Raw genomic sequence first — 24840 nt, forward strand, 5'->3', positions numbered from 1 at the left:
CTTCCCTCACTCCTACACAATACTACAAGACCTTCCCTCACTCCTACACAATATTGCAAGACCTTCCCTCACTCCAACACAATATTGCAAGAACTTCCCTCACTCCAACACAAAACTACAAGTCCTTCCCTTACTCATACACAACCCTGCAAGTTCTTCCCTCACTCCTACACAATACTACAAGTCCTTCTCTCACTGATACACAACACTACAAGTCCTTCCATCACTCATACACAACACTACAAGTCCTTCCCTCACTCATACACAACACTACAAATCCTTCCCTCACTCATACACAACACTACAAGTCCTTCCCTCACTCCTGCACCACACTACAAGTCCTTCCGTCACTCATACACCACACAACAAGTCCCCCCCTTATTTCTACACAACACTGCAAGTCCTTCCCTCCCTCCTACACAATACTAGAAGTCCTTCCGTCACTCCTACAAAATACTAGAAGTCCTTCCCTCATTTCTACACAACACTGTAAGTCCTTCCGTCACTCCTACACAATACTAGAAGTCCTTCCGTCACTCCTACACAATACTAAAAGTCCTTCCCTCATTTCTACACAACACTGCAAGTCCTTCCCTCACTCTTACACAATACTAGAAGTCCTTCCGTTACTCCTACACAATACTAGAACTCTTTCCCTCATTTCTACACAACACCGCAAGTCCTTCACTCACTCCTACACAATACTAGAAGTCCTTCCGTCACTCCTACACAATACTAGAAGTCCTTCCCTCACTTATACACAACACTGCAACTCCTTCCCTCACTCCTACACAATACTAGAAGTCCTTCTCTCATTTCTACAACACTGGAAGTCCTTCCCTCACTCCTACACAACACTAGAAGTCCTTTCCTCACTTATACACAACACTACAAGGCCTTCCTTCACTCCTACACAATAATAGAAGTCCTTCCCTCACTCCTACACAATATTACAAGACCTTCCTTCACTCCTACACAATACTACAAGTCCTTCCCTCACTCCTACACAATACTGCAAGTCCTTCCTTCACTCCTACACAATACTACAAGTCCTTCTCTCACTCCTACACAATACTACAAGTCCTTCCCTCACTCCTACACAATACTGCAAGTCCTCCCTTCACTCCTACACAATACTACAAGTCCTTCCCTCACTCCTACACAATACTGCAAGTCCTTCCTTCACTCCTACACAATACTGCAAGTCCTTCCTTCACTCCTACACAATACTACAAGTCCTTCTCTCACTCCTACACAATACTACAAGTCCTTCCCTCACTCCTACACATTACTGCAAGTCCTTCCTTCACTCCTACACAATACTGCAAGTCCTTCCCTCACTCCGACACAAAACTACAAGTCCTTCCCGCACTCCTACACCACACTACAAGTCCTTCCCTCTCTCCTACAACACACTACAAGTACTTCTCTCACTCCTACACAATACTACAAGTTTTTTCCTCACTCATACACCACACTACAAGCCCTTCCCTCACTCATACACAACACTACAAATCCTTCCCTCACGCCTACACCACACTACAAGTCCTTCCCTTACTCATACACAACACTACAAATCCTTCTCTCACTCCTACACCACACTACAAGTCCTTCTCTCACTCCTACACTACCATGCAAGTCCTTCCCTCACTCATACACAACACTACAAGTCCTTCCCTTGCTCATACACAACCGTGCAAGTCCTTCCCTCACTCATACACTACCCTGCAAGTCCTTCCTTCACTCCTACACAATACTACAAGTCCTTCCCTCACTCATACACAACACTACATGTTCTTCCCTCACTCCTACACAATACTACAAGTTTTCTCTCACTCATACACCACACACTACAAGTCCTTCCTCACTCCTTACACTTACTACCGTCCTTCCCTCACCCCTACACCACTACAAGTCCTTCCCCTTACTCATACAACACTACAAATCCTTCTCTCCTCCTACACCACACACTACAAGTCCCTTCTCTCACTCCTACACTACCCTGCAAGTCCTTCCTCACTCATGCCTGCCTACAAGTCCTTCCGTCACTACTACACCACACTGAGGTCATTCCCTCACGCATGCACTACCTACAATTCCTTCCCTTGCTCCTACACCACACTACAAAGTCCTTCCACTCCTATGCCACACTACAAGTCCTTTCCTTGCTCTACACCACCCTGCAAGTCCTTCCCTCACGCATACACCACACTACAATTCCTTCCCTTACTCCTACACCACACTACAAGTCCTTCCCTTACTCCTACACCACACTACAAGTCCTTCCCTTACTCCTACACCACACTGAAAGTCCTTGCCTCACACATACACCACACTGCAATTCCTTCCCTTACTCCTACACCACACTTCAATTCCTTCTCTTACTCCTACACCACACTGAAAGTCCTTCCCTCACGCATACACCACACTACAATTCCTTCCCTCACTCCTACACAATACTAGAAGTCCTTCCCTCATTTCTACACAACTTTGCAAGTACTTCCCTCACTCCTACACAATACTGCAAGTTCCTTCCTCACTTCTACACAATACTAGAAGTCCTTCCCTCATTCCTACACAACTTTGCAAGTACTTCCCTCACTCCTACACAATACTACAAGTCCTTTCCTCACTTCTACACAATACTACAAGTCCTTCCATCACTCCTACACAAAACTACAAGTCCTTCCCTCACTCCTACACAATACTACAAGTCCTTTCCTCACTTCTACACAATACTGCAAATCCCTTCCTCACTCCTACACAATACTAGAAGTCCTTCCCTCATTTCTACACAACTTTGCAAGTACTTCCCTCACTCCTACACAATACTACAAGTCCTTCCATCACTCCTACACAAAACTACAAGTCCTTCCCTCACTCCTACACAATACTAGAAGTCCACTCTCATTTCTACACAACACTACAAGTCCTTCCGTCACTACTACACCACACTGAAAGTCCTTCCCTCACGCATACACCACACTACAAGTCCTTCCCTCACTCCTACACCACACTACAAGTCCTTCCCTCACTCATACACAACACTACAAGTCCTTCCCTTACTCCTACACCACACTACAAGTCCTTCCCTTCCTCCCACACAACACTACACGTCCTTCCGTCACTACTACACCACACACTACAGTCTTCCCTTCCTCCCCTGGCTACAAGTCCTTCCGTCACTACTACACACCACACTGAAAGTCCTTCCCTCACACATACACAACACTACAAGTCCTTCCCTTACTCCTACACCACACTACAAGTCCTTCCCTTCCTCCCACACAACACTACACGTCCTTCCGTCACTACTACACCACACTGAAAGTCCTTCCCTCACGCATACACCACACTACAATTCCTTCCCTTACTCCTACGCCACATTACAAGTCCTTCCCTTCCTCCCACACAACACTACAAGTCCTTCCGTCACTACTACACCACACTACAAGTCCTTCCCTCACTCATACACCACACTATAAGTCCTTCTTTCACTTATACACCACACTACAAGTCCTTCCCTTCCTCCTACACCACACTACAAGTCCTTCCGTTACTCCCACACAACACTACAACTCCTTCCCGCACACCTACACAACTCTGCATGTCATTCCTTAACTCCTACAGAACCCTGCATATCCTTCCTTAACTCCTAACCAACCCTGCAAGTCCTTCTTTCAATCCTACACAACAGTGTAAGTCCTTCCCTCACTCCTACACAACAGAGAAAGTCCTTCTCTCACTCCTACACAACATTGCAAGTCCTCTCCTCACTCCTACACAAAACTACAAGTCCTTCCCTCACTCCTACACAACCCTGAAAGTCCTTTACTCACTCCTAAACACTGCAAGCCCTTTCCCCTCACTCTTACACAAACCTGCAAGTCCTTCCTTCACTCCTACACAAGCCTGCTCGTCCTTCCTTCACTCCTACACAACCTTGCTAGTCCTTCCTTCACTCCTACACAACCCTGTTAGTCCTTCCTTCACTCCTACACTACCCTGCAAGTCCTTCCCTCAGTCCTACACATTACTACAAGTACTTCCCTCACTCTTACACAACCCTGCAAATCTTTCCCTCGCTCCTACACAATCCTGCAAGTCCTTCTTTCACTCCTACACAACACTGCAATTCCTTTCCTCATTCCTACACAATACTAGAAGCCCTTCCCTCACTCCTACACAATATTGCAAGTCCTTCCCTCACTCCTAAACAGTACTAGAAGCACTTCCCTCACTCTTACACAATACTACAAAACCATCCCTCACTCCTACACAATACTCGAAGTCCACTCATTTCTACACAACACTGCAAGTCCTTCCCTCACTCTTGCACAGCCCTGCAAGTCCTTCTCTCACTCATACACAACACTGCAAGTCCTTCACTCACTCTTACACAACCCTGCATGTCCTTCCCTCACTCCTACATAACATTGCTTGTTCTTTAGTCACTCCTACAGTAATACAGTATCTCTACAGTATCTCATTAATTTATACTTGTTATAAATTAATATATATATCATACTAGACAATGTTTACATACAGGAACATATATCAAATATAGTCCTATCTACTGAAGAAGCAGTGTAATTACCTCTCAATCAAATATATTCAGTGCCTTATAAAACTCCCTCCCCAAAGATATAACACTTGTGTTTTATTTTCAGTTTGGTGAATGGGATAGAGCATTTCCTACGAAATTCTCTCACTCCTACACAACATACCAAGTTCATCCCTCACTCCTACACAATACTACAAGTTCATCCCTCACTCCCACACAACATACCAAGTCCATCCCTCACTCCTACACAACATACCAAGTCCTTCCCTCACTCCTACACAACATACCAAGTCCATCCCTCACTCCTAAACAATATACCAAGTCCTTCCCTCACTCCTACACAACATACCAAATCCTTCCCTCACTCCTACACAACATACCAAGTCCTTCCCTGCAGAGTTAATCACCATCTATTAAGTCCCTGATTCTTGTTTTTCATTCTACTTCTGAACTGTAATAAATTATGGTCACTGTAAACTACAATTCTCTGGTAGGTGTTGCCAAGATATATGTTAAACTTTTCCAGTGCCATAAGCAGAGCCACAGCTTCTTTCTCTATAGTAGAGTAATTCCATTGCACCAGCCCCAACATCACTGGTAAAACATAAATTTTACTTACGAACCATTCAAAATCCTGTCTCTGCCTCGTCCAGTTCAACACGACTTCTGTCCATCTGGCAGTCGAACCCGAGGCCTCCATCAACCACAACAGGTACCTTGCCAGTGAGCCACCATACTGTGTTGAATAGTATATACACCAGTGTCAACATTAGATCGGGTCAAAAAGGGCATACATATTGTAAATTGCAATTTAGAATTTATAAGAGACTAGAAAAGTTGCTTCTATGTAAAGTTTATCAAACTCCAACACATGGTATTAGTCTTGTATTATTACAGTAAAAGATGGCACCAATTTGCAGCCCTTAACTAATACTACGTAGATCTATCCATACTATTAATACTGTGTATGGCAGCTCCTGTCGAGTTACTACCACTCTCTATCATCCATGAATCTCTCTAGCCTCCTTTTAAAACTTTCCAGCGTTCCAGCACTTACTACAAAGTTGCTAAGATTGTTCCACTCGTCCACCACCCTATTTGTGAACCAGTTTCTTCCTATCTCCCTCCTAAACCTAAACTTATCCAACTTAAATCCGTTGCTACGAGTCCTATCCTGCTCGGATACTATAAGAACTTTATCTATATCTCCTTTATTGATTCATTTCACCCACTTAAATACTTCTATCATATCTCTCCGCACTCTTCGACTTTCTAGGGAATGCAAGTTTAGTTTATTTAACCTATCTTGATATGGAAGGTTTCTAAGTCCCGGAATCATTTTCGTCATTCTTCGCTGCACCGACTCCAGTGAATTGATATCCATTCTATAATGAGGGCACCAGAACTGAACCGCATAATCGAGGTGCAGCTTGACTAGCGCAAGATATAGTTGCAATAAGACCTCTGCACTCTTATTACTTACACTTTTTGATATAAAAACTAATACTCTGTTTGCCTTATTTCGAACATTAACACACTGTTTTCTAGGCCGTAGGTCCGGGCTTACAAGTACCCCTAAGTCTCTTTCACAAGTCGACTCCTCTAGGTTGATGTTGTTAAGGCTGTATATATTGACAGTATTTGTTCTTCCAATATTAAGTACGCTGCACTTGCTGGTGTTGAATTTCATTTGCCATTTTTCTGACCACTCCTGCAGTTTATTTAAATCCACCTGTAGTGCATTTGCACCCTTCCCTGAATTAATCTGCCGCCCTATTTTGGTGTCATCCGCAAACTTACATTTGTCACTGCTGATACCAGTATCTAGATCGTTTATGTAGATTATGAACAAGAGTGAGCCCAGTACTGACCCCTGGGGTACCCCACTGGTTACACAGCCCCACTCAGATTTAACACCATCTACGCTGACCCTCTGTGTTCTATCGGTAAGCCATGATTTTATCCAATTAAAAACTTTCCCCTCGATGCCATGAGCCTTAACTTTTCTGAGAAACCTCTGATGCGGTACTCTGTCAAACGCTTTGCTAAAGTCTAAGTAAATAACATCATAATTTTCGTCATTATCTGCTACCTCGAAGACTTTCCTAAAAAAAAAGTCAGCTGATTTTTAGACAAGATTTTTCCCTTTGTAAACCCTTGTTGAGAATCGTATATTAATTTGTTCTTCTCTAAATGCAATCGGATGTTATTTGCTATAATTGATTCAAGAATTTTCCCCACTACTGACGTCAAACTAATCGGCCGGTAATTTGACGCTGATGTTCTGTAACCCTTTTTTGAATATGGGGACTACATTTGCCTGTTTCCACAAGCCTGGCACAACTCCCGTGTCTAATGACTTTGTAAATAAACTTGCGAGGGGTCCGCTAATCTGTTCCTTGCACTCTTTCAAAACTCGAGGAAAAATTTCATCAGGTCCTGGGGATTTTGTCTTCTTTAATTTATTTATCTTCCTAAGAACGTCCTTAAGAACATCCTCTTTTCTGATAGTGATATTCTTTAATTTCTCTTCTTCATTTCCCTAAATATCAGTGAATATCTTGCGAAGGTCACAAATATTTTTTCCCAACACAGTAAATACGGTGATAATGGAAAGTAAACTATTTATTTGACCATTATACTTCACTTGACTATGTAATAATTTATAGCACAAAAGTATAATATTCTACTTGTCGAAAATATCACCTTTACACTGGTGATTGGAGGTTGGCAAGTGAGTTACCTACCACCACCACAGACACTTCCCCACCACCACCATTCCTCCAGTGACCAACTGATGTACTCAAGATGGATCTGATTGTTCCTGGCCACAATATTTGACTGTCAGGTGAACAAGGTAACACCGCCTCTTACACTGGGATTTAAAACGCTCATAGAAATCGTGTTTGGTTTAAAGAAGATAAATTATGAAATCACTAAGATATGGCAGCAGCCCATCTTATATCACCTGAAGATTAACTACCCTCCCAACCAAAAGTGGCACTTCTGTGTATAACAAGTAAAATCTGATTGGGTGCCTAATCTTCACGTGATGGCTCATGTCGAGCTGTGTTTGGCTGTTCTGAGTGGTTAGCTGCTTATATTGTTGCATACGTTTTGGCCTAAAGGTGCTGTTTACATTTTGTTCCCGACAATCATAGACCACTTAGAACACTTATGAATACACCAATGAAGACTGAAGGCATAATGTACACAGTTGAGACTCTCTATTACGTCGACTGGGAACAACCACTTATAAGGTTTGATCATGGACACTATTAGGTGTTAATCTAATGCTCATAATCCTCTAAAGCCGTGTTAAAGGACTCCGAATAAATGCTAAACCGGATAATGGTCTAGGGGAGAAGGTCGGGTTAATCAGCGTGGGTGGTCGCCTTGTTCTGGTACCTAACCTTAAACTCCTACAACCAAATCAAGTTGAAATGGATTTCTACCCCAGTGAAGCTGTCAAGATCATTCAGAATAATTGAGTCCCAGTCATCAACATTTCTATACAATTAATTGGCTATCGAATTGACGTAGAATGGAGAGAGAAACAAGTTGTAAGGGAAATATACACAGCGACATACCTTATATTTTTCAACATCAACACACACATGATGGCGTCTGTATTTTATAATCCTTGACAACTGGATGTATTCATTTAGGAGCATTTTGTAAACGTTAACTTCCATCACACATCCACCAATCGCCTCGACCGTCTCACTACTGGCCAGCTCCCTCCCTCCACGTCTGGCTGTCCTTGGTCTAAAATTCATCCACATCTCCACCACACACTGAACCATCTCCAGTACGAACATACGCTCTTGTGGTGTTGAAGCACATGATATAAAGCGTCACTTGCGAACCTTAGTAATAACACTTAATCGGATGGCTGGCGTGGCCATCTTTGTTTTGCTTAATTTGACACCACAAGAAAGTCCTGATACCTTCCAAAGTGACAACTGAGAGCTCGACTCCCAGACACTGAACCACCCGATCGAAACTTCTATCTAACCGACGCTCTTGTAATGATAAGGACCGGATATTACATGTAAATGCTCACTAACAGAAAAACTGAGTTGCTTCTGCAGGAAATAACGGGAAACGTTTTTTATTCAGCTGATCAACAAAAATCACAGATGGTTCAGAGAAATGTGGCTCCAAGCTCGACTCCTGATTCAGCGCTTCGTTTGTGGTGCCCAGCCACTCAGAACTCTCGATACAGATTCAGCGCTTCCTTTGTGGAGACCAGCCACTCAGAACTCACGATACAAACGACAGGTTGACATATTCCCAAAGGTAGAGGTTCTGCACGATGAATACATTCTGAATATATTACACGTAATGTCATGTAGATAATCAGAATTTATTGCATATGCCAAACAAAGATTTTTATTTGGTATATTACGATATATTTATTTTTATGAGAAAATCTACAAAATGGCGTAAACGAACCGAAATAACCACTAATTTGTACCAACTGACACTGCTGGTAGTCAAGGCGGGCGGGGGAGAGGGCTCAGGGGTGGTAATGTGTGGTGTGTATGATGATGGATGATGATGAATGATGACGATAATGATGGCGTATATGTGATGACGACGATGATGATGAATGATGATAAATAATGAATGATGGTGATGGTGAATAATGATGATGATTGATGCTGCTGAATGATCCCCAGTTATTATAAGACAATTCATCATCACTACAGACACACTTGGTTTGATGTACAGGGGTTAGGTTAGGTTTCATTTCACCCCACATTATGGCTTCGTCCCCGTGCAATAATAACCTACCTCAGAGTTCCTCATTTATTATTTATGAATGTTCAGTCAAACTAATTCCCTCAGTGGCAAACCTCTGGATGAAAGGCTAAATATAAATTGATAATACACGCGTAGTTGCTAGTGGCGTGGTTCCTAGGGGATGGAAAGAGAGAAGGAGGAGGAGGATGGAAGGAGAGGGGAAGGAGGGAGGAGAGGGGAAGGGGTGAAGGAGAGGGGGAGGGTGGAAGGAGGGAAGGGGGTAGAAGGAGGGGGGGGGGGAGGAAGGAGAGCGGGTGGAAGGAGAGGGGGAGGGGTTGAAGGAGAGGGGAGGGGTGGAAGGAGAGGGAGAGGGGGGTCGATGGAGAGGGGGAATGGGAGGAATGAGAGGGGAGAAGAGGGGTGGATAGAGAGGGGGATGGGGTAGAAGGAGAGAGGTTGGCTCTTGACTGTCAATTAGTGCTAAGTATACTGTACATAGATCGTCATTATAGGCATCAAACACATAGGCTATTATGTGGGTATCAATTAAGTTACACATGAGCCATGATGTGGGTGTATCCAAGTTGATCAGTTCATCACAAGAGGATCATATACACTTCGCCTTCATGTTTCAAGTTCAGTTTACATGTAGTTCTGTAGCTGTTATACCTTTGATGTCTTTCTGTGATGAAATTCTTTAAGATTTAGAAGAATAGGTTATATCAAGGCCATGGTACACTTATTCTATATGTTTTTGTTATTGAAAAAATAAGTGAAGTGTTTACTAACCATATTCTTAAGAACTGACTGACAGAACAGACTTCAGTACACATAACATGGTGACATCATGTTAGTTTTCCTAGTGTAATTAATTATCTCATCCTTTGGTTTTAGGTGCACAGGATGGGGCCGTTCTGGTTTGGGCCATTTTCTCCTGCTACCTCCAGTGACGGGAATATACTGAAGGAGACAAACTGTAATGTTAATTTACAGTATTGTGAAATTTAATGAGTTCATTGATGATACCTATACTTGATATCACTTTACATTATATCCTCTAAAATAGGATGAAATTGACTTAGTATGTAAAGGACCTAAATACACGTTTATACACAATGTATACACTAATATGAGGTCCACCCACCTTGTGCATCACTGACCTTCTGCAGCTTCCTAGGCATTGAGTTGACAAGGTTCATGCAAATATTGGGGCAATGGTGGACCGTGGATGACTTTTCACACCCTATGTTCTGTCACCTCGATAACTCCCGATTTGCACTGTCAACTCTCCACTCGTTGACACATTATGGACCACAGGTTCTCAATAGGGTGTAGATATTAGTATCTCTATTTCAGGGTGTTGACGAAGCCAAGCAAAACAACCCTGGAGGTATGGATTGAACTTCTATCCTGAACAAAGATCACTATATCAGGTGCAGGAATGGCCATGGGACGGCCTCTAAGTAATACCATTTCCTCCAGGATGTTGACGTAGTGGTGAAACGCCCAGTAATATTAACCAACTGATTCTCCTTATGTGCAGCAGTAAGCATACTCTTCTTGGCTGGGGTAAAACAGTGTACTTGCTGGTCGTTCCAGTATCTGACATGTTTTTACATAAACAGTAACGGTGACAATTTCCAAGACAGTTCTACTGGACTCCCACATTACTATGATTTGACCTCGGTCGGCTAAGACCTCCGGCGCGTTGGCCCTTCCTGTTACCATTTCTGTCTAAAATGCACTGAGGGCAGTAAGGCATGGGAAGTAAACTACGTGAAATTAAAGAATTCATAAATGGAAGAGAATGAATATGAGGAATGAACCGTAATGCAGAATGGTCCGAGTATCTCTTCTGGCTAGGCAACAAGTTCAGGCGCCATCTTTTGTGCGTCATTCTACAGTAATGGCTTCAGCGAGGAAAGTTCAAGGATTTTAGACCTCGGTTGGATACTGTTGCCTTCATTTATAACTGGTACAGTGGCTGTCGTGTATTGTGAGCTGTGGTAATCTATGAACATTGTTTATAGTGGACAGATGGTAGTGTGGTAGTGAAGGAACACGACTAAGAGATGGTACCTTATTCCTGACGTTACGCCACAAGACAATAACCACACAGGATATGCGCGCCTTGACAGATAGTGGGGTGGTGTGGGGGCTGTTTATTTACCATCCTTGGTCTGGTTACTATAGTGTGGGTAGTTCTGCCCATTTTGGTAGTTTTACTGTGATGTAAACAAACAGTGGTGCCACACCCACAAAACACGCCAGCCACTGTACCCGTTAGTAATGGAGGCAACTTACACTGCGCAGTAGATGTTTGTTGGGTTTCTTTACCTTAAAACTCTTCTGTAGTGTTTGAAACCACAACTGGCTGAATACAATTTACAATGATGTAGAACAAGTGCAACAAACTCCTAATATGACACTACCTGTAGGGTGATGTCAGCTTTCGCCACAGAGACGTTTGTTGTAGTCAAGTTTCAACAAGTGATAGATATTTGTGGTAAATTATAAAGATTGAGGAACACGAGAAAAAATCATCATCTCTTAAACAGCTTTTATTGCTTAAAACAACGTAGTTATATACACTATACAAAATTCTTGATCTCCTACGTCCCTATAGAGTGCCTAGCAGGGGGGTGGGGAGGGGGGAGGGCAAGTAAGCCTCGTGACGGTAGCACAAGCCGAGGGAGGGAGGGAGGGGAATGGTCTGGGGGTTGGGGAGGGATGGCCGTCGCGCCCTCAGGGTAACGCTTGGGGACGTGCCTTACCCTGGAGGCGTCAGGGCAGGGGAGGGAGGAGGGCGGCACGGGGTACCTTCCTCCATTCGGCAGAACAAAGGCGCCCGTCCCATAGAAATCTGGCTTCCCCGGCCAGATAATAATAAGACAAAAATAAGAAAAATAACAAAGAAAAATCACACCCAATTAAAGCCATAATGACCCAATTGCTACATTCGGGTCGGGCTTTGTTTGGGTGGATGTGTCTGGCGCGGGGAGCCAGGTTGGACCAGCTCCAACACTGGTTTGGGGGAGAAATAGGAAATCATTGAGCAGTGAGTTCCATCACGTAGCATACTTGATGAACAGAGATAGCCGTTTTTTAGTTTTTCTTATCATATTCCATGTAATATATATCAAAGCCCACTATTTTTTTTTTCATGCGCTCTACATTAATAAGAAACAACTCAAATACTGTTCACTCAAAATTCAAGATAATAAAAAAATAATGACATGGATGTCCGTGTAAAAGGGGTTAATATCGCTTGAAATTGAGAGCTGGTAGTCCAGTTCTCTATGAGCACTCCAGAGCGGTAAATTATACTAAAAGATAACAGCGATTCTTGGTAGTTTGTGGCTGTGTCTGTCCCAACGACTGGGAGAAAGACAACAAGTATCAACTTTTGTTGGTGTCTCACGCGGCGAGGCTTCCCAAAATGAGAAGCCTCAGGTTGAGTCTCAGATCGGAGCTTCCACTATTGAGGTAGACAAAAGAGAAGGAACCAATGGAGCCTCATAAGAAAATCGAAAATATTGGAAATTTCGAGCGTAAAATTTGTTCCAGGGAGAACCTCTTGATGCAGTCGACGTGAACAAAAAGCTAACTAAAAACTTGGTGAGGGTGAATTAACACAACAGACCCAGAGAGAAGGGAAATTCCACACTTAAGATTCAGTATCAGTCTTGAAATCTTACTAACTAAAAATCGACAGTAATAAAAAAAATAAAAAAAAATCCGTTGTCTTATACATAACGAGACAATTATATAGTTCGCAAGAGTAAACCGACAGACAGACTACCTAAAGTACACCCTGACACTAAATATTACCAAGTCAATTAAAATAATCAGTTAAATTAAAATAAGAGATTTTCCGATGAAGTGTTTTAACAGTTATGACTAACATGAAGGTCGAGGTACTGTATTAAAGTGGTGGTTGAGGGAGACATGACCCGTTATGAAGGGCTCAACTCAGATATACTTCATCTCACTTAACCAGCAGTCTGACGCAGCAAATACTGAGGATTTTTTTTCTGAAAAGTAAAATGACTCGGGTGGAAGCGATAGACCAAACCTAAGAGCAACAGATACTGGGTTTTATATATTATGTAGTACCACATAAATTATAAAACTGAAAATCCCACTGTAAGAGAAGATAATACAGAGAAAACATTGTATCTTGACTGTAACCTACGGTCCTCTCCCGCTGAAGAAGACTATAGGGTACAGTCAAAATATATAGCGTTACTCTTACTGAATACTTTAATCGAAGTAATCCATTACTTGAATCAATATTCGTAGTTGCTTGTTGTTATAATGTTATTACTGCGCTCCAACAACTAGGTAACAAGGTTAGTAATTAACACCAGTCCAACAACAATTAAAAATTATGAGATAAAACTCTTGGGTTTGTTGCTGTTACTTACGTCTAACATAACTACTGATGACTCCAAATAAACCCTTTTTATATGCTACTGAATAGTTAATTTAAAAGAAGTGATTACTTACATTTAAATAAAGTGTTCTTAAAGAACATAGGCTATTATCTACTTCCACACAGTTCACAATAGTTATTCAGGAAGGAAACTAAAATGATACAGGTCCTCACTATAAGCAAGCTCGTACTCAGTTTAAATACAAATAAATTTTCCTTTAAAAGTTGTACATAGAAGAAGCTCCTATTCACGCATGGGATCGGATTATTAAGTTGAAGCTGAATACTCGATGTCTCAGTATTGAATAAGCTGCCAGCGAAGAGAGAGTTGGAAGAAGTGTGGCGTCATGTGAGACCTTCCTTCCCGCCACAGTAAACAGATGGTTGTTGAGGGAGGCAGACTGTTGTAGCATGATTGTCACTTTCGTAATGCTTACTTAAGAACTGAAATAAGTAGCCTGTACAGTCGCCAGTGCGTGTGTGTGTGTGTGTGTGTGTGGAGTATAAAATGCTACATAGACTCATAAGTCATGGGCGTATACAAGTTAACGTACAGGAAATAGTCATGAAAGTAAAAGCCATGTATGCGAAGTGGTTGTGTGTGTACGGATGAATGTATACCAAATAGTGGTGTGCACAGAAGAGTATTGAGCACAATGTATGGCACAGAAACCCAGAAGTGTGGACAGGAACCATTGAATGTAACAAGAAAACAACCCGTAACAGCTTCTTTGTCTCTTGTTAAATTATATTGCGGCTTAAAACAAAAACAAAGCAATACAAAAATTAATACAAAATAATGCATTAAATCTTTTGCCACCCACAACTAATGAATATACCGGCAAAAGGGGGGCGATATTGTTGGATATTTTGTGTTTAACAATTAACTGAAACATCCATATCAAATTGTAAACTCGGATTGTGGGTGAGGTGTTGACGCGCCCACAAGGACTTGGGTGGATGGCCTTGTTGTGTTACTCCATACAAATCACCGCCGCCACTCATCACCACACGACTGCTCAGGTCATCCGCTATAACAAATCTCTATAAACTTTCACTAAGATGCACACAGTCGCGGAGTCACAACACCATAGTAGGCAATAAAAACAGTAAAGAAATTATGGCGGTTGGCTGGTGAGTGTGGTGGAGGGAACGGAGCCGTGTGGGCGGGTGAGCTGGTCCCCGACGAGCGGGAAACAGGACTACAATGTTTAAGTCATCAGAGTAGACTACGGACTTGACCGACTGTTGACACCAGTGTGAGATTGGTTATTTTTCTAGACCCTGAAGGGATTTCACACTCATCTTTACTCGATTTCATTATCAGTCCCAAAAATGTGTTGTAACACATTTACAAAAATACTTAAAACAGGAAGTGTTGAAATGTTGTGAGTACCGAACAACCTTGAACGACTTACTCAAGCGATAATGTAATGATGTTGGAAATTATACCTAAAACTGTGATGCTTTGTAAATCAAGAAGGGGGAACTGATACTGTTAGATTCGTCTACATCCTCTAAAGTTATTTTTTTTTCAGATAGGTAGTTCTAACAAACAAACACTAGATAATAAATCTATTCCTAAATTAGAAAGCCTTTTAGCATTTACAGCGTACGCGGCGGGAAGTATATGAGATATTATTATAGAAACCCAGATCTAACTTAGTCTACTGACCCGAGTCACTGTCAGCCCAGCGTGCGGGGGTCTCTCCCAAGCGGTGTGTTGGAGGAGCTTCAGTGACACTCCGCTGGTGGTGTGACGGAACTTTGAGACAGTTAGAAGAAGTTTTCTATAGTGAAAATATAAAACAATAATAGATGAACTTATAGACACAATACACGTCTGGCCTTAGGGCACATTCCCTCTCATCATAGGGTCGTAGCCTCCACTGATTTCCCGTTTCAAGAATTTTCTATAACTTGCGAGAGCCTCTATAGCGACCGTTCTTTCCGTTTAGCCTTATCATTTGAAGCAAATATTTGGTTATCTCATCTACAGTATCAAAATATTCATGTTCTGAAAATCACACACACACTTGCGCACTACAAATTTCTCAATAGTATCCGTATTCTTTGCTATGTGGAAATTCTGAATAAATAAAAAGCAAAGGAACTTCCTATTCTTCAAGATAAATAGGGCAATATATATATATATATATATATATATATATATATATATATATATATATATATATATATATATATATATATATATATATATATATATATATATATATATATATATATATATATATATATTATGTAATGGATGAATGACGTATGTCTTTCTAAATGGATGATGCCCACATTTGTTTGTTATCTTGTATCAGTTCTGTACTGTATAGTTTTCATTCAGTAAAACATAGTAACAGCTCCTGTATTGGATCCATGTTTCATCCTACACTTCACTCTATAAAAACACTGATAACATGAGCCAATTTGGCCAGTCACTTAAAAATTGCAAGATTCAGCTGCTGGATTAGGCAAACACCTTATCACAAACAAACAAACGAATACAACACACAACGAAGAAAGAGCTTACGATATATTCAGCTCATTTAAGCATCATCGTGGCAAATAAAATCTTTCGCAACAGACACGTATAAATGGATTGAGAGGAGAGGCTTGTTATTTTGATTCCACTAACAGTACAGACATAGCGGGTAGCGGGGCGGGGAGTTTATGATCCAAGCACTCGCCTCTTGAGATGGAAATATTACAATTATTTAGTTAGCTGTGTTTTCTGAATCAGGATGTCACACTCAAGTTTTTAATGATCAAAACTTAACCAGTGACTTGAAATCAACATTACGTGTCTATCTAAATGTTGATAACAGATAACACACCCGCGAAAAAATGAGTTATGAAAACTTAGACTTGACAAGAACCATCAGCGCTTGTGTTTCTTAGCAGTTAAAGGTACCATGGCATTGATAGGAAAATCCAGTACCCGTAACCTCTTGAGTACCACTTAAAACTAGCCGCGAAACTTTATCAAGGCTCACGCAATATACTGCCTCAACCAAGTCTAAAACAGTCAAAGACCCCCAAGGGTTATATAACACTGTTAGAGAAAACTGAAGAGCTAATGATTATGTAACCGAGATTAATCACACCATATAAAGATATCTTCGCAATGATACAATGCTTCGTATAGTCTCTTCTCTTTAAAAATACTTTTAATTCCATCAGGAATTGGGCGCATTCGAAAAAGAATCCCTGATCAAGCGAACGATTCGCTGACCTATCGGAGGGCTGTCAGAAGCTAGTGGCACACGCTGGGAGTTCTCTGACTGATCAAGGAACGATCATGTTGATAAAGAATTCAGCTTTCGGAGGCACCTGAAGACAGAAGCATGAAGCAAGCTCCTCGGAGCAGGAAATGCTAGGTAACTTACACTCGTTAAAGCATAATAACTATCCAAGACCAAATGAAATGCACTAATACTTGTGAGCAAGACAATAGAGAGTTCTTCTGTATCTCTTTCTCTTCATTTAAAATAATGTTCTATTGTCCATGCTAATAATGAAAAGACAAGCACTGCATTCCACCAGGCGTCTACCCGAGCAAGCCTCTTGCGTACCGGGGGGGTGACGCTCCTCTCGCCTCACCCGAGGAGTGCCATCAAGTATGACCTTGAGCATGAACTCCAAACCATGTAATAATTTACATACAAATTTACTTAATACCTATTTATATATGTAAACATATGAAACATGTCGCTAAAGTTCGCACCTATGAAAACTACAAATATCTAATCATTATCCTGATTGTTCTGTTCTGGCCTGACATACACATGATCGCGGTGGCCTGCGTCTGGAGCGAGCTCAGCCACGCTCACCACAACAAAGAAACAACAAAAATGTTAATATTGATTTTCTGGCAATACGTGCTCCACTTCCACGATTATCTGCGACACAGACACTCACACATGTATACACTGATACATATATAACACTCACGAATCCACGGACACTCGTTCTTGCCACCAAAATTTCTCACACCCACGGAGGCACACGTAAACCATCGCTGGCTCTGCTGTCTGTCTTGAGCAGTGATGCCAGAAGAGTTGAAGGTTAGAAATACTTATTCATTTTTGGTATAACGAATATTAAAAACAAGGATATACACCCTCTGTGTACTGGGTATACCTCATGACATCTTTGTATTTTACCGTTGTTATAAATGTGATATATATATATATATATACTGTATGTGTATATTTTTTTTTGAAGGGGAGAATAATACATTTGAGAAGCTTACACAACAGGGTGAGCATCTTCAAGTTGTCCATCATGTGGAAAATACGGGTTAAGGGTATTACAGGTAAACTCTCACAGACACCTGGCGGTCATCACGACGAACCAGGAGGCGGCTGGGACCCCAAATGGACCCTGAGGACCCTAGAAGGACCTCGAGGACCCACAAGCTGAACTGCAAGGAATCTTGGAAAGCCCCGGAGGACAATCAGAGGAACCCCGAAGGCTCCAAGACTCCAAGAAGACCCACAAAAGAACCCTCAGAGGACTCCAGAGTCTTAACAGTGTGTGTGTGTGTGTGTGTGTGTGTGTGTGTGTGTGTGTGAGGACTCGTTGCCTCACCACCCATAATACTGATTTAACACAACCAAAAGCACAAATACAGAATTGGCACCATGATAAAAGAGTACTTTGAACCTTATATATATATATATATATATATATATATATATATATATATATATATATATATATATATATATATATATATATATATATATATATATATATATATATATATTCTCTTAAAATATTTGGTGTTGTGTCAGCGACCATTGCACACGAGATATCACATTTCTTTATTTCTTTCCTTCATTTTCTTTATTTCTTCATCTCTTCTAAAGCACGAGAGCAATTGTTCTTTTTCTCATGCTTCTTCCATAGAGAGGAAATGAGAGGGAGAGTGTGAGAGAGGGAGAGAGAGAGAGAGCAAGTGAGAGATATATACACAAGGGTTTACATCCTTCAGCATCCTGGGACTTCAATCTCCCTCGTTACCTACACACCTCCACTCCAGTGTAAAAACATTTTCATTTTTTATCAGTATTTTTTTTTTTTGCATTTTACATTATACACGTTGAACTCCAACACGATAAAAGTTTTCTCTCTTCACTTCCCTCTATATGTGTCAATAATCTTATCCTGGTCAACGTATTCAAATATATGAGGAGCATCCATTAGTATACCAATCGTCCCGGCGGTGGTCACGGCGAAGAAGATATACAATTGGAGACGATCAATCACCATGGCGACGTATTTCCAGTCTTCTCGTATCTGAAAGACAAAGATAAAGAGAGAAGAAAAGATGGAAATTATACACAAATGAAGAAAATACTGCGATAAACATCAACAGTGACCCAAAAAAATCGGATACTATTTTCTTCTAGACTCTGTAACCTCAAATGTTACGTTGATTGGCGTTCATATACACATCTTTTATCAGGGATCACATGACTTGAATGATTTACACACAGTAGTATTGGTGACCCTCACTACACCCCACCATCAGACAATATCTCATCACTTGAAGATTAGACACCCCAGCTTATTTCACCGAAGATTTGACACCCCAGCTTATTACACCCTTAGATTAAGTACCCAGCTTATTTCCCTGGAGATTAACAACTATAATGCTAACTTAACCTAACCTAACTTAACCTCCAGAACTTACCACCTGACACTCACCTAGATGTACTCATACCTCCAGCACCTGACACTCACCTAGATGTACTCATACCTCCACCACCTACCACTCACTTGGATGTATTCTTACCTCCAGCACCTGACACTCACCTAAATGTACTCATACCTCCAGCACCTGACACTCACCTAGATGTACTCATACCTCCAGCACCTGACACTCACCTAGATGTACTCATACCTCCACCACCTACCACTCACTTGGATGTATTCTTACCTCCAGCACCTGACACTCACCTAAATGTACTCATACCTCCAGCACCTGACACTCACCTAGATGTACTCATACCCCCACCACCTACCACTCACCTGGATGTACTCGTCTTCATTTCTCAGGTGCTCAGCTATGAACTCCACCGCCTCTGTCGCTTTGTACGCCTCCGGAGTAATGAACAGCGAGTCTGAACTCTCAGACTCGCGACGCGGCATCTGCAACAGTGGAGACTACTCCATTAGGACCAATATCTTACCCGAACCTGTAGGACCATGCCCCCCCCCCTCCTCCCCCCTCTCCTCAACTATCCTACAGCTTGTTAAGTGTTATAGCTTCTGTATGTAAGTTAGTGTCGAAACATTGTCAAGCCAATTCTTTCAATTCTTCTAATTTACATTTTGAATTAAATAGCAATTAGGTTTATTTCTTTATTAAATGTAACGATTCAACAAATAGTAAAGATTTACACCTAAGCGTGGCGTTATGATCACTGCTTACCTCTCTGTTGATCTTGCAATTAGGGTGGTGGAGATTGGAGAGCTCCATCTGCTCGATCTTACTGGTTCCTTTGTCGACCTCTGGGGAGCCGTAATGGTGATGTGGGGGAACTCCTGCCGTGACGGAAGGATGTTCACATTTAATAGTATCTTATAATTCTAAGGGAAGTTTAAAAAATGTTCTGCTATTAATTGTCCACCTTCCAAAACAACAACACCAATATTTTCGGAAACTGGAATCGGTTGCATAATTTATGTATTCAATAAAGGCGTATAAGTGTTTTATTGATGGTCAACGTGAGAGCCTCTGTTTTTAACGTTATAAACAGTTGTGTTCATGATACCAAAGTAAATGCTTGTCTCAATATCTATCATCCGTGGACTCAATGTTTTACACAGTGTGAACAGTTACTTTTCTGAGATACTATACCATCGATATATCAGTTATTGTCACTCATTACATGTGATCAGCTGCAATGAACCTTATCAATAAGCTCCTTACGGCAGTATGATCAGAGACTTTTACCTGACTAACGATACTTCTAAAAACAGCAAGATATTGGGATCACCTGAAGATTAGATATCCTAACTTATTTCACCTTATTTTAACTGACGAGTGAACACCCCAACGCTAACCTAACCTAACCTAACCTAACCTAACCTAACCTAGCCTAACCTAACCTAACCTAACCTAACCTAACCCCCCATCCCAAGTGGCTTTAGGTTGTTTATTATTTAATCATTAGATGAAATAAGCTGGTGTGTCTAATCTTCAGGTGATGTGGGTACTGTTAAATGAAGCTGAGTGATATAAGAGTCTCACCATAGCTGTATTTTCTAAAGTATATTCCACCATCTAAAAAAAAATAAAAATAAAAATAACTCCTTTTATGCCTACTGTTTTTTTTTTCATAGAGGCTGTCAAGCAGTAGAAAATTTGATTTTTTTTTACCCCTTTGTAAAGTTGTCACGGGGGTTCCATACCACCAGCCGCCTAGTTCACGTTTCATCCACTAGACAAAGCCGCTAAAACTGGCATAATAGAATGACAAAAAGGTGATAGTTGAGTTGCTCTATGATGCTGAGAATCTAACTCGTGCATGATTCTAACGAGTATATGATGATTCTAACTTGTGCAAAATTCTATCTTACACATGATTCTGAACCTGTGCATGATGCTAAACTCGTGTGCTTGATGTTGTGAGATTACTGACCGGTCATCTCATTCATCCAGTGTAGGCGAGTCTTCTTGGGTCGCTTCATAAACAACATGATGGGAAGGTACTTGAGAAACATTACCCTGATCCAGTTGGGCATTCGATGAGTCCTTGGACCTCTGTAGGGAGAATGTGTGGATTAGAACGACAGGAATGATAATTAACTTGCTATTCTCATCTGTACGGTACATTCTCAGACAAATGATACATTATTAATGATAACTAACAATCTGTAGACTTCTCTGTCCCTCACAATCAATATTGTTTCTTCCCTTCTTCCTCCCTTTATCCTTTTTTTCCTCCCCTGTCTCTTTCCCTTCCGTAACCGTAACCCATCTGAAGCAACCTTTGTCCAATTCCTTTCCTTCCTCCCTACTTCACTCCCTCTCTCCCATGCGCCGTAACCCACCTGAAGAAACTCTCGTCTACTCACCTGAAATTCCAGTTGATGATGACGACGGTGACGAGGATGGAGACGGTGTTCATGACGAAGGTGAAGAGGAGATATTTGGCGATCAAGGGAAGCACCAGCGATGTGGGGGGCAGGATCTTCGATACCAGCAACAGGAACACAACCAGGGAGAGCAAAATGGAGATACCCAGCGTCACCTGTGGGTGTAATTTGGTCCTGTTAGAGGTGTTGAAGGGGAGAGGTGAAGGTCTCGAAAATTTAGTGTATCTGGCAGCGAGATGAAACAAGTACTTAAGAGGGTTGTGAGTTTATGAGACACGAACAAAAACAAAAAGGCATCTATATACAAGAAGATATATTGACATCCACCAGTATCTGTCAGTCTCAACTTCCTTCCCACAAATTAAACAACAGATGTCCACCATAAAAAAAAGAGATAATTTTACATGCTTCATAATTTGTATCTTTGGATTAACGAATTATAGTTTCTGTCTTTCTTAATTAAAGGTGCACTCATCTAGAGGTAAATGTAAAATCAGAATTATTGAAAACTATTAAGATTTGATTTCTGTAAGGAAACCCCTGTTAATCCTTTTGAGTACCTTCCCACATTACCAGACGGATTGGGTCATTATATTTAAGGAATTAAGACAATGTACTCAAGGGATTAAGTTATTGTACTCAAAGGTTAAGTCATCCTACTCTATTGATTAAGTTATAGTAATTAAGAGGTTTTAATAACTTAATCCCCTGATATATCATATTCAAGGGATTAAGTTATTGTACTCAAAGGGTTAATATATCGTACTCATGCACTGGTCATTGTACCCGGAAGGTTAGGATATCGTACTCAAGGGGTTAAGATTTCGTACTCAAGGGTTAAGATATCGTACTCAAGGGGTTAAGCCCACAGCGGTAATACTGTTCTGAGGTGATGGACTGTGGCTGAGATAAATATGCGAGTCTTCCATAAATAATGTTTGATAGTGGTGACTCCGTCCTTCCTGTGAGCCATAGTGGTGACTCTCTCCTTCCTGTGAGCCATAGAGGTGACTCCCTCCTTCCTGTGAGCCATAGTGGTGATTCTCTCCTTCCTGTGAGCCATAGTGGTGACTCTCTCGTTCATGTGAGCCATAGTGGTGACTCCCTCCTTCCCGTGAGCCATAGTGGTCCCTCCTTCCTGAGTGGTGACTCCCTCCTTCCTGTGAGCCATAGTGGTGACTCCCTCCTAGAGTGAGCCAGTGGCACTCCTTCCTGTGAGCCATAGTAGTGACTCTCCTTCCAGTATAGTAGTGACTCCTCCTTCCTGTGAGCATAGGTAGTGACTCCTCCCTCCTGTGAGTTAGTGGCAGACTCCCTCCTTCCTGTGAGCCATAGTGGTGACTCCCTCCTTCCTGTGAGCTATAGTGGTGACTCCCTCCTTCCTGTGAGCCATAATGGTGACTCCCTCCTTCCTGTGAGCCATCGTGGTGACTCCCTCCTTCCTGTGAGCCATAGTGGTGACTCCCTCCTTCCTCCCTGTGTTCCATCTTAGTCTGGAGGACAATTATCTTTAATGATGTCCTCTTTAAATTACTTCTCTGTGGTGCGGTACACTGGCTCTCTCGCTCTCTCTCTCTCTTCCCTTTTCTCTGGAGGTATTCTTCTTTTCTTAATCTTCCTATAATTATTCACCCCCTTCTGTATTCTTTCTCGTTTGCCTATTCCCTTCTCCCTCTCCGTCTCTTTCCTTTCTCTCTTTATTCCTTATTTATTATCATATTATTCTTAAACTGTTCTTTTATCTTTCTTTCTGCCCATTCCTTCTATTCACTAGCTGACTTTTCCCTCCCTCTCTCTCTCTCTCTCTCCAACTTTTCTCATCGTATTTTCCCTCTCTTCCATTCTCCTATTTCTAGTGTCTCTTTCTCCCTCTTTACTTCACGGTTCTTCCTTTCTCTCTGACCATATTTCTCTTTTTATTATCTTTACACTCTCTCCTCCTCTTCCCCCTCTTCCTTCCTTTTCCATGTTTCTTGGTTCCCTTTTCCCTCTCTTGTCTCTCCCTCCTTCCCTTCCCTTCACATTTCTTTCATTAGTTTTCATCCTCTCCCACTCTTTCTTCTTCGTTCTGTCTTTCTCCTCTCCCTCACCTCCCCTTTTCTCCCTCGTTCTTCCCGCATCTCTTCTCCTGTACCACTGTTTTCCTAATCTCTTTCACCTTTCCTCTCCCCCTCACCTTATTTCCCTCTCACTCTCTCCCACTCTCCCTCGCCTATGTTGAATCGGGGGTTCTTGGGGACATTCTTGCTGTTTCTCCCAAATTTGCTAGGCCACACTGATTAGTCTTCAATTAGAATATGACGACCAATGTATATGAACCACTGTCTTGCATGGCAGTGAACAGTGACATTACCCACATGATTCTGACCTATATGCACTGTCAATAAATATGATGTATTTCTTTGTGTATGAACCTCTGTCCTGCGTGGCAGTGAGAAGTGACACCAACTGACTGAATTACTCACAATAGGCAAACTGTACTCCAAGCTTTGTCAATAAATTTGTTAAACTAAAACTTAACTCTCCCTCACCTCACATCACCACTCCTCACCATTTCTCTCCTTCAACTCAACTTCTCTCCCTCATCCCTCCTCACCTCACCACTCCTTACCCTTTCTCTCCCTCACTTCACCTCCCCCTCTCCTTTACCTCACCTCACACTCCTTCTCTCCCTCACCTCACCCTCCTTGCCTCACCTTCTCACCAGCCTCAGCAGGGAGGTAGAAGACGAGGATGCAGAGGAAGGAGATAAGCACAGTAGGCAGGATCAAGTTGACGGTGTAGAAGAGGGTCTTCCTCCTGATGGTGATGTAGAAAGTGATATCTGTCTCCGTGGGGTGAGGCGTGTTGTTAATTACGTTCAGGAATGCCGGCACCTGCAACATAAAGTAGAGTGTTAGTTGTTTGTGTTACAGTCATTGTTGTTTTGGTTGTTTGGTTACGTACATGAAATAGAATCTCTCTCTCTCTC

At 41.7% G+C, this 24840-nt stretch overlaps 1 protein-coding gene across 3 annotated transcripts in view; it reads right to left on the reverse strand.

The window, feature by feature from the left end:
• Positions 1-11859: 11859 nt before the first annotated feature.
• The window catches only part of LOC121856644 (acetylcholine receptor subunit beta-like 1), a 105076-nt gene continuing 92095 nt past the window's right edge, over positions 11860-24840 (reverse strand). The window contains exons 7-12 of one of the 3 annotated variants that reach the window (XM_042352314.1): positions 24566-24745; positions 21849-22024; positions 21413-21534; positions 20200-20312; positions 19797-19916; positions 11860-19061 (exon numbers count right to left, since the gene is read on the reverse strand). In XM_042352314.1, the coding sequence (XP_042208248.1) occupies positions 18897-19061; positions 19797-19916; positions 20200-20312; positions 21413-21534; positions 21849-22024; positions 24566-24745 (876 nt within the window). In that variant the 3' untranslated portion in view covers positions 11860-18896. Of the gene's footprint in view, positions 19062-19084; positions 19678-19785; positions 19932-20199; positions 20313-21412; positions 21535-21848; positions 22025-24565; positions 24746-24840 lie in introns of those variants that run through there. The other 2 variants (XM_042352313.1, XM_042352315.1) reach the window with 2 other exon arrangements.

The sequence above is a fragment of the Homarus americanus genome, unplaced genomic scaffold, assembly GCF_018991925.1.
Source record: "Homarus americanus isolate GMGI-L3 unplaced genomic scaffold, GMGI_Hamer_2.0 scaffold13603, whole genome shotgun sequence".
NCBI lineage: Eukaryota > Metazoa > Arthropoda > Malacostraca > Decapoda > Nephropidae > Homarus > Homarus americanus.